Genomic DNA, 11,877 nt, shown 5'->3' with positions numbered 1-11,877 from the left:
AAACAGCTACTTGGACGTTTAAAAGTTAAAATGTCAAAACTGAAAGATTATGTTTTTACACAATAATTTCCCAAATGGGATGGTGGATGGAAGTTCACATAAAGCAAAGTGGCAGGGAAAGGCTCGACCACTTATACAAAAGGGATTTCACTTTCGGTTTTACGCCATCATAAAACAAGCCTTTCGGGGATTTTGAAGGTTTCATCAACTATCTAATTAACAAAAGGACAAAAACGACTTAACAATTTCGTGATTTAACTTAGCTTACTCCTTTCAAGGAAGAAAGCTATATTTTAATGTCTATAAACATTAATCCTTCCTAGATTCTCAATAACGAATTCAAAATCTTCCCTCTAATATGCTTTAGCATTAAAATTAACACTTATTGATTCTCATTATAAATTTAAGGTCAAAATATGTGGTTGGTGGTTATACTTTGACAAAATTTGAGATTTGCTCATTCTATTAAAAAATTTAAAAAATTAAATCTTCTTATTTTTTTATTTAAAAATTTTAATCCAACCATTAACTATGTAAATATTATTTGTTAAAATTTATTAAATTGATAAGTTGATTTTAAATTAAAAATTAAAAGACAAATTATATAAAATTAGGTATAACAACTAATTGTTTTAACCTAAATTATGTTCAACCCACTGTGATCCGTAGCCATGTCAACAATGTCCAATAACGATATCCTCTGCAAAACCCTTGGCCTCCAAGTAATAAAAGAGAGGAGCAAGTGACGTCAATAATAAATCTAATAGCAAAAACATGCCGATAAATATGAGGGAAAGACAAGGAGACTTAACGTTACTCTTTCTTCTACACTTCCACAAAACAAACGTGCTTGCTAAGCTTAATTACCTCACTTTGTTTATAATCCCCATTCTATGCTTCTATCATGACAAAGACGAGAATTCAAAACCTGAATATCAGATATTATACTCCTTCCCCTCCAAATCCAATCTTGAACCTTATCCATATGGATCGTGGAATTTCTTTGGATGATGATATGAGTGTCCATTTGCAGATTAATGAGCTTCGGAAGCTTAGCGAGACTTGTGGCTCAAACACCATTTTTGAACCCCAGAGTAGCTGTGAGGCTAGAGAATGTAATGCAGAATCCGTGCCTTCAGCACCAGTGCTTCGAGCACCCGAAAAGAAACTAACTCTCTTCGCTCTTAGGCTTTCCATCTTCGAGAAGTCAGCTACTGGCCTCGGAACTCTGGGTTTTATCTGGGCAACAGTAGTTCTCCTAGGTGGTTTTGCTATCACCTTGGATAAAACTGATTTCTGGTTTATCACCATTATTTTGTTAATCGAAGGGACTCGGATATTCAGCCGAAGTCATGAGCTCGAATGGCAGCACCAAGCTACATGGTCCATTACCGATGCCGGTATCAGTAGTTTCCGAGCACTGAGATCCAGCTCACACATACTCATCAAAGCTGTGAAACAAACCTTCAATCCACTTTCCTTGATAAGAAAGCCAAGTCATAACACGAGAGAAGTAACAAAGGTTGATCATTTACATGTTGGAAAATGGAATCATTCAAGAACCCCAACTCGGACATGGATAAGTTCAGATGTCCCTCTTCTTCCTTATGGCAAATGGGTTTTCCTTTCAAGAAATATAAGCAAAGTCCTCTACTGGCTCCAACTCTTGTCTGCAACAGCTTGTGTAGTACTTTCATCCACAAGACTCGTCAACCATAACTATGGGGAGGTACAGAAGGGGGATAGTGATAAAAGGAACCGGCAATCTGCTATGAATATTTTCTATGCCTTGGCCTTGGCAGAAGCTCTCTTGTTTCTGACGGAGAAAGCCTATTGGGAGTGGAAGGTCATATATTGTAAACTTTTGGAGGAAGTGAACAAGGAGTGTGAGCTTGGACCTTCAGGTATGGTCTCCATCAAAAGGTTCTTCTACGATGCTTATTCCAGATGTGTTAATGGAAGCATTTTTGATGGCTTGAAAATGGATATGGTTACTTTTGCTATTGATCTATTGGCTTCCAGTTCCCCTGATGAACAGCTTATTGGAGCTAGAATTCTTCGGCAGTTTGCGATTAGCGCAAGGTACTCCGATGACACCTTGCAAAAGATCGGGGTGAATTTATCGGTGGTTGAAAGATTAGTTGAGATGTTGAACTGGAAAGACCCTCAAGAAGAAGAGATCAGGAGATCAGCTGCAGAGATACTGTCAAAACTTGCTGGTAAGAGGCAAAACTGCCTGCGTGTTGCCGGTATACCAGGCGCAATGGAATCGATATCATCTCTGCTTCAAACAAATAGAAGTTCAGGCGACGGAGCAGATGAAATTGGTGAAAAGAACCTCATTCTTGATCATGCAAATTACAGTTTCTGGACATTCAATCATTTAGGACTTCTCATTCTTAAAAAGCTTGCTTGTGATCATGATAACTGTGGAAAGATCGGCAACACTAGGGGCCTTTTACCTAAAATCATAGATTTTACACATGCTGGAGAAAAGTTGCTGAGGGATAAAAACGTTGCACCATCCCAGATTCTAACAGTTAAACGATCTCTTCAACTGGTGCAACTGCTGGCAAGCACCACTGGTGCCACAGGAAAACATCTCAGAAAGGAAATCTCAGAGGTAGTTTTCACCATCAGCAACATTAGAGATATTTTGAGACATGGTGAAAAGCACCCAACTCTGCAAAAGCTAAGCATAGAGATATTAACCAATCTGGCATTGGAAGAGGAAGCAAGAGAGAGGATTGGTGGAACTGGTGGGGTACTCAAGGAGTTGTTCACTATCTTTCTCAACCAGGGGATGCCAGAGCACCAGAATCAAGTTAGACGCTCAGCAGGAGAAGCGCTCGCCATGTTGGCCTTAGAAAGTAGAGCTAATTGCCACCGCATATTGAGGCTGCAAGTCCTCGAAAGACTTATCGCAGCATTGGAGTTTCCGATGCTTCGTGTGACTGCTGCAAGAATTCTAAGAAACTTGTGCACCTACCGCGGATCAGATTGCTTCTACCTTTTAAAGGGTGTCATAGCAGCAGCACCAACAGTAAGTATTGACCTCCAATATACAAGGAAACTATACTAAATGTCAAAAATACAATGGTTAACAATTTATCATTGTGGATGGCAGGTGCTCAAGGCGATTATGTCAGAAGAGAACAAGTTGCAAGAAGTAATGGTAGGACTAGCAGCACAAGTGTTCAAACATATGACTTCTAATGAATCAAGCATCATGTTTGAGAGAGCTGGAATTAAAGAGGAAGAACTAGCCAAAGCGTTGGTCCAGATACTGGAAAAGTACAGACATCCGTCGGCTAAGGTCCCGAGAATAAGGAGGTTCACCATAGAGTTGGCAATTTGGATGATGCATGACAATGTAAAGAATGTCTACATTTTTAAGGATTTGGGAATGGAGAAAGAGCTGGAAGGTGTGTTAGAGACCACAGCAGAGCTGGAGAGCTTCAACATATTCTCCGGCTCTGTTGGCCTTAGCCGGCACAACACAACAATTCACTCACTGGTTGAAACCGCTTTGAACATGCTCAAGGATCAGTAAATTTTACTAACTGTGGCACTCCCACTATTCAAATTCTATAATATATACATATTGTATATATACATGTATCAGTTAAAATGTTTGAATAATCATCCTTTCTGAATAGGAACTCATAACAGCTAAAGCAGATTTTTTTTCTCTCAGCAATAATCATTGTAATAAGTTATTGTAACTATGAGCCTCAAAAGAAGAAAAAGGTTATATACCTGTTGAAGAAAGTTGTAAATTGTATTTTCTTTCTTGTTAATAGATTTATGCAGAAATTGTACTGAAGTGATAAAAACAAATTTAATTGAAGAGAGCTGCTGGTATAAACAGAATTTTACAAGATGATCATAAAATATATACACACGTATTCCAATAACTAGGAACTGTCAAAGCAGGCAAAGCTTGGAGAAATGCTGACCACAGCCAGTCTCTTTGACTTCGATTAGGAGGTAGGATAGATTCGGCATTAAGGGTGCCTTTATTTCACATAAAACAACTTCCAAAAAATGATTTTTGGAGAATGATTTAATTTTCTAGAAAAGTTAATATTTTTTAGTTTTTGAATGATTTTTCCTAAAATAATTTCTTTTGTTTGACAAATTTTCCTATAATTATTTTTCCAAAGCTCTTTTTAGTGAAATTGTTAGAAATTGGCCATCCATGCAGTAGCTTTCTCACTTGACGATATGCAAAAGGTGCAAGTCAAAATGGTGGACAGTGCAAGCCAAAATGGCAGATAGTCCAAGTGCAAGCCAAAATGGCAGATAGTCCAAGTACAAGCTAAGTGGCGAACAATCCAAGTGCAACCCAAAATAGCGGCCAGTCTAACAACGAGCTATCCCACGCTAAGTCGAACTACGGGCAATACGTGCTAGCTATGAACTGCGAACTGTGAGATGATGCCTTGGTGCATGCAAGCAGTGTACAATACACGGAAAACATGTCAAGTCTTTTTGTTATGAAACTTAGATGAAAATAAACTGAGTTAGTAATGTTTTGATGGGATTACTTGCTGATTGGATTGATTAATCAGCTTATACATGTGTATAAGTTATGTTTTTCAAGTTTCAAGATAGGTTAGTTGGATTAGTTGTGTTTGGTAAGATGATTGTCTATAAAAATCATGTAATGTTTTGTTGAAAGTAATGAAATTTTTTTTTCATTCATTGCTAGCAAGTTTGTGAGTAAGCTCTTAAGTTCTTTGTTCTTCCTTAGACAAAAAACTCCAACAATTGATATCCAAAGCCATTGATCTTTGAGGGCCATTTCTTTTTTGTATTTCTGCAAAAATATCTTCAGCAAGTTTTTCACCTTCTCCACCACCTGTGTTCAATGGTGAAAACTACCATATTTGGGTAGTAAAGATGAAGACCTACCATTAGACTTTTGACTTGTGGGAGGTAGTGGTTGTTGATATTGAGCCACCACCATTGAGGGCGAATCCTACCATAGCACAGATCAGGCAACATAGTGATAATGTGCTAAGAAGTACAAGGCCTGTGAGACTTGTGATTTTCACTAGGATTATGGCCTATAAGACTCTCAAAGAAGCTTGGGATAAGTTAAAAGAGGAGTTTCAAGGTTCGGATAATTAATCTCATTAATTCACAAGTGTTTGATTCCAAGAACATCTATTCATAAGTGTTTGATTCTTGGCTGTTCTTTATTGAATTAGGAATTTTTAGTTTCCAGATCTAATTGATTCTAACTAAGTTTTGCTGTTTCGTTTTAGATCCAAACATTTAGAGTTTTCGTAGGAGTTTTCCGTGACTTGACAACTCGATTTTGGTCCACGCGCAACCTTCTATCATCATTAATCTCAGGAGAGATTTTGAGAACTTGAAGATGAGGGAGGCTGAAACAGTGAAGCAATATGTAGACGTGATAATGGTAGTGGTCAACAGCATTAGACTAGTAAGGGACCAGTTCAATGATAGTAGGGTGGTTGAGAAGGTCATAACCACACTTCTAAAGAGGTATGAGTAAAAAAATTCCTTTCTTGAAGACTTGAAGGACCTATCAACAATATCTCTACCTAAGTTGATCAATGCTTTGTATGCTCAAGAGCAAAGAAGATCAAGCAGAGAAGAGGGGCACACTGAGGGAACCTTTCAGGCCAGAAATAAAGAAGGCTCGAGCTCATTAAGCTATAAAGAAAAGAAGGATTGGACAGAGAAGAAAGAGAAGAGTTTGAGAGACGGTGGAAAGGAAAAAAATCCACCGTGCTCTCATAGTAAGAAGACCAATCACCTAGAGAGGTATTGCTGGTTCAAGCTAGATATTCAATTTAGAAGTTGTAAACAATTTGGTCATATGGAAAAAGTATACAAAACCAAAGGATAGTAATAGTAGTAGCAGAACCATATTCAAGCTTAAGTTACTGATGAAAACCAAGCTCAGGAGGAGCATCTGTTCACTACCTCTTGTTTTGCTTCAAGCAGAAAAGTCAACAAGAGTTGGTTGATTAACAGTGGTTGCACAAACCACATGACTTCAAATGAAAGGATATTCAAGCTGATTGAAAAAATTTACATTTCAAAAGTCAAAATTGGAAATGGTTAACATATTGAGACAAAGGTAAAATGTAATATGCTAATCAGCACTCCAACAGGTACTAAAGTGATCCCAGATGTTTTTAAGTGCCTGAGTTAGACCATAATCTTCTTAGCATTGGTAAATTGCTTGAGAAGAAATACACTATTGTTTTTAAAGATAAATTTTGCACTATATTTGATTCATTGGGATAGGAAGTTGTGACAATCTCAATGAATAATAAAAGCTTTATGCTGGATTGGAACTTTGTGGCCTCAAGAGCCTATACTAGTTCAATGGATGAATCACATAGTTGGCACAAAAGACAAGGACATGTGAATTATAAGTCCCTTAGTCAAGTGTACATGTCAAATTTGGTTGAGAAGATGACTGAAGTTGAAGATGAAGCTAAAGATGAAGGTTTCGATGACCTTCCTGTTAAAGGCACAATGCATATTGTTGAAGCTTATCATATATGTGACTTAGCAGTGTTAGAGCCTAAAAATTTTGAAAAAGCTGCACAAGAAACAACATTGGTGTTTCTAGCATGAAAGCCAAGGAGGAGTGTTAGAACTTAGCCATCTATGCAGCAACTCTCTCACTTGACGAGATGCAAAAGTACAAGACAAAAGTACAAGCCAAAATAGCGGACAGTCCAAGTGCAAGCCAAGTGGCAAACAATCCAAGTACAAGCCAAGTGTCGGACAGTCCAAGTACAAGCCAAAGGGAGGATAGTCCAAGTGCAAGCCAAAATGGTGAACAGTCAAACAGTGAGCTATCCTACGATAAGTCAAACTATAAGTAATACATGTGAACTATGAACTACGAACTGCGAGATGATGCCTTAGTGCATGCGAGCAGTAGCACAATACATGGAAAACATGTCAAGTCCTCTTTTTATGAAACTTAGTTGACAATAGACTGGGTTAGTAACGTTTTGATGGGATTAGGTGCGGATTGGATTGATTAATCAGCTTATACATGTGTACAAGTTATGTTTTTCAAGTTTCAAGATAGGTTAGTTGGATTAGTTGAGTGTGGTAAGATGATTATCTATAAAAATCATGTAATGCTTTGTTGAAAGTAATGAAAATAAGTTTTTTTTTTCATTCCTTGCTAGCACGTTTGTGAGCAAGCTTTTAAGTTCTCTGTTCTTCCTTAGATAAAAAATGCCAATAGAAATAAACATAGAAACATGTTATCACAAAACTTTACAAATTATTTTTTAATATTAATATAGAGAAAAAAAATTCCCATTTCATGATTAATCTAGAAAATGAAGTTTGAGCAGGTAATGCCCAAGCCTGACCTAAATCACCAGTCCAAATCTTGGATATTACATCACGATACTTAACAAATTTTTAGAACATACAACACATACTTTTGATTTTAAAGCATATTTATTATGTAAAAGGTCTCATTATTAAAGAAAAGTATTTAAAAGTAAAAATAAAATATTACATTAGACTTATCATAATTTAATTACAACATAAAAGTTTACTAAAGACGGACTCCAAAAGGTGTAATTCTACTATATGCCACTTTTCCAGGTTGACCACTGTATGCATAATAACTCAGTTCGCCCTTATTTGGCACATTCTTAGTGTCGTCCATCCTAGAGTAATCATTCACAACAATACTTGGAACATAATCATAACATTTGTAAGTTATACAAATTCAGTGAGTTTAAGTATAAAATACCTTTAAACTTTTCTTGCCGAATTCTACATTTTGACTTTTTGGATTACCATTTCTGTCTTTGGCGAATACCTTAACAGCTTCAGATCTATATATATACTTTATACATACTTACATTGTAACTCCCCTAACCCCTCTCCATCATCAGATTAGGGTCACGAGCGTTACTAAACAATCACAACATTTAATTACATCATAAGTAAAGCTGCAAGTTAACTATTTACATCACATCATACAGGGAGCAATACATGCTAATTTAATATTTCCATAATAGTGTCTCATACAATCGAATAATGAGTCATGCTATGTAATGCTAAACTTGGTCTTCCACTGTCTACACTCTTATCAATATTTATCCCCTCTTGAAAGCTAGAAGTTGGATACATAACAAGACTATTCTAAATTAGAGTAAAAAGACTCTTACAGTCCTGAATACAAGTTTACGGAGCCCTAAAAATAGCCTATAAAAAAAGGGACTAATTTGAAACAATTCTATAAGTTTAGGGCAAATCTCAAAAATACTTAGAAACAGGGGTCACACGGTCTTGTGGATAGGCCGTGTGGAATGCCCCAGACCGTGTGACTTTTGAAGTTGGGACACATGGCTGTGTCCCATCTCGTGTCTCTGCCCATGTAACTTACTTACTTGGGACACACGGTCGTGTCTCAGCCCATGTCTCTACCCGGGTAACTCACTGACTTGGGTCACACGGCCTTGTGACAGACCGTGTCTCAGGTCGTGTGTACCTAAATGTACCTTAAAACTCAAGTTTACCAAATTGTGTTTACTTAGACATTAAGCAACCAATTCACCAGCCATTTAACCTATTCAAAACATGATTAAACATGCTTAAAACAAGCCAAAACAACTATCATAAGTTCCTAACCAATGTACCCTCATTGGTATCACATTTTATATCTTCAAACAATTTGACAAAATATCAACCATTCATAAATTTCATTCATACCAAATTTTTCAAAATTGAACTAACATTTAGCTACTTATGCTACCAAGCATTAAGCTAAGCATATACCAAAACATTAAACTAAGCTATCATATCAAACATAGTCTCAACCACAACCATATATACAAATAACCATTATTTCACTAGAAAACCAAAATATCATCACATTATAAACAACATCAGCCAAAGGACCTCCTAGGTACATGCCATTACAAAATAGAACATCACTACACTTGAGTCCGAGATTCGTTGTTAAGTGTTGGGTCAATGATAAGCTGAAAGCACCTAACCTACGCACAGAAAACAAAATCATACGCTGAGTATAACTCAGTGGTATTTCTATAATTCGAACAATTTAAACATGATATGAGTAATTAAAATGTAAGAATGCACAAGTAATGTCATGAACATATGTTTCAATTCAATAATATAAACTTTGCTCAATCCTTATTCACATCCACTAAATTCTACAAGCTCTTGTACATGACAATGACATTTCATATAGCATTTGATAATTTCAACTCATATAGTGGCATGATTCATCCCTTTGTTCAATATATGACTTCATTTCAATATTCATATCTCATTTCATCATTTCATATTTCATTTCCCATCTTATATCCATTTCTCATCTTTGTCATCGCAATATCACATATAAGTTTTATAATTTAATTTCCCCTATTAACATGACTTGGACTCGGACGGATACACGGATCCAACCAACACACCAGTTTGGCACCTAGTGCCTCATCGGATAAATTCGAAGTAATAACTACACCCATCGCTATATAAGTTGACACTCAATGTCTCATCGGTTAAACCGAAGCAAATTGACACCCAGTGCCTTATCGACTCAAGGTCGAAGAAATCCCTAAACTTTTCCTATCCTATGGCATACCATCTATATCTGACTTAGCCCAAAACAATTAATAGGGTTCCATTTTCACTTTCCAATACATCCAATGTCCAAATCTCATATATGTACATTGTCACATATATATTCAATTCAATATTCATATAAGCAACACATTTCATGATATACAAACTTTGTCCATTCAAATCAACTATGGATTCAATTCAGCCCAAGTACAAGAGTTCTCACCTCAATACTTATCATACACAACAATTCAATATGCAACAGTTTATAACTTAGTTCGGATTATAGAAACACAAACCGTATATTCCGAGCTATTCGACGTCGACCTTGGTCTTTCTTTCTCTTACTTGAGGATTCCGAGACGACATTCGCTACAGAATAAAATAATTACAATAGATTAATGATACACAACTCAATTTTCATTAAATTTCAAATGTTACACCATATTTTTCTTAATCCTTAATTTAGTCCCTAAATCGAGACTAATTTTAATATCCATATTTAACCTCAAATTTTATACTAATTTCACTCTAAGCTAAATTTAGCTCTCTATTTTCAATTCTACCCCTTAATTTTGAAATTTTATATTTTCAATTCTACTCTTTAATTTTGAAATTTTTACAATTTAGTCCCTGTTACTCAAAATTAATAATTAATTCCACAATTTAGTCTTTTTTCCACTTCTAACTTAAAAGTCTATCAATTTAACCCCTAGTACTTAAAAATATTCAATAATGACAAGATTTAAAATCTTAAACAATACTAAAAATTCTAACATGGGTCGAGTAGCTCTAAGTACTGGGATTCCAAAAACGTAAAAATTGTAAGAAAATGGACTAAATTGACTAACCAATTGAAGTTAGAAAGTTAAAAAACCCTAGGTGTTGTTGGCCTCTCCTTCTGTTCTTTCTTTCTTTTCTTTCTTTTTAATTTGCATGCATTGTTTCATCTCTTTCCACTTTCTTTAGAGTTTCTTTTTATTATGTTTATTTCTTATTATTATATGCATACATTAAAGTTACTTAAAACAATATATATTTAATAACATAACATTAATTGTTTTTAACCCATGTCCATCTGCTTTAAAAGAACAAAGATATAATTGCTACTTTAGTTGTTTTTATTTATTTCAATCTATAATTCAACTTTTAACACCTACGCGATTTAATCCCTGTACCTTAACAACTCTTAATTTCATGAAAATTACTTAACCAAAAACTAATTCACTACAAAACTAACCCCGTAAATATTGTTCATTTTACGGGAATAGAGTCTCGAATCTCACTTTTTGACACCCCTAACAATCGAGTCGTTACATACACGCCACTTACCATTCTTTACTTATTATCTTTCACTTAACTCTTTGGCTATCTCCAGATCTTACGAGACAATACAATCTCTTCTATTATCATCAAACAACCTTTCAACATTTATTCCAGAACAGTTGATACCAATACTATTCTCTTGGCGAATACTACTTACATATCTTTTCATTTAGCGGATAGCCTTACTAAGTATGATAATCATATCATATCTTGTCTCAGATCAATGCATATTCATACCAATAAGAATTATTCTAGATTATTTAAAAGAATTCCAACACATCCTTGTTACATAATACCAAAATAAACCAATATGACAAACAACTCGAATTTCATAATATTTCAAGACGAGCCGTGGTACCATTCAAATATGACAGATTCTAGACACTCAAGTTTCAGCACTACGTAATGTAAACTAACTTAGATTAAAAAATGCTTATATCTTTCATGATTACCAATACACCCATATTCTTAGACTAACAGATTACCATGGCAGATACTTTCTTTGAATACACAGATACACATTTCTTTTCACAATACTTCCCTTAAGACTTATTTGATTACATCATGAAACTAACTCAATCAGATTAACTTCAGATGTATCATATACTTATCTATCGAATATTTCTCATAACTTATCTAGAACTTACCACAAGGGCCAATAACCACATTCTGTCACACAAATATCATCGAATACTCCAATATAATGATACAAGACTTGCCGCAAAGGCTTTGCAGATTACTCCACACAAGAAAACATATAGAATCACGTGTTTACTGTCCCATCGGACTTTCACAAAAGGTGTCATGAGTTTCTTCCTCATGGATTTATACTTAATTTCATGTCGTGATCTGTCAGTTCGATCTACACATCACCGAAGGCATCACCATGAATATTCATACAACCATATATTGCCATGGGTCTCAGCCACATGGATTTAC

At 35.5% G+C, this 11,877-nt stretch overlaps 1 protein-coding gene across 1 annotated transcript; it reads left to right on the top strand.

Annotated features, from left to right (window-relative positions):
• Nucleotides 1-812: 812 nt before the first annotated feature.
• Nucleotides 813-3,826, top strand: LOC107914861 (uncharacterized). The gene is made up of 2 exons (XM_016843910.2): nucleotides 813-3,043; nucleotides 3,128-3,826. The coding sequence occupies exons 1-2, from the start codon at nucleotides 905-907 to the stop codon at nucleotides 3,551-3,553; spliced, it is 2,565 nt and encodes an 854-aa protein (XP_016699399.2). The 5' UTR covers nucleotides 813-904; the 3' UTR covers nucleotides 3,554-3,826.
• The last annotated feature ends 8,051 nt before the right edge of the window (nucleotides 3,827-11,877 follow it).

Source organism: Gossypium hirsutum, chromosome D10 (genome assembly GCF_007990345.1).
Source record: "Gossypium hirsutum isolate 1008001.06 chromosome D10, Gossypium_hirsutum_v2.1, whole genome shotgun sequence".
In the NCBI taxonomy this organism is placed as follows: Eukaryota; Viridiplantae; Streptophyta; class Magnoliopsida; order Malvales; family Malvaceae; genus Gossypium; species Gossypium hirsutum.
The sequence above is the reverse complement of the archived record's forward strand: the minus strand, read 5'-3'. Positions and strand labels throughout refer to the sequence as shown.

Excerpts from the sequence above, each read along its gene's own strand:
- LOC107914861 (XM_016843910.2), top strand. The coding sequence starts at position 905 with ATGACAAAGACGAGAATTCAAAACCTGAATATCAGATATTATACTCCT. Across the intron at positions 3,044-3,127 it reads TCATAGCAGCAGCACCAACA|GTGCTCAAGGCGATTATGTC; the intron begins GTAAGTATTGAC and ends TGTGGATGGCAG.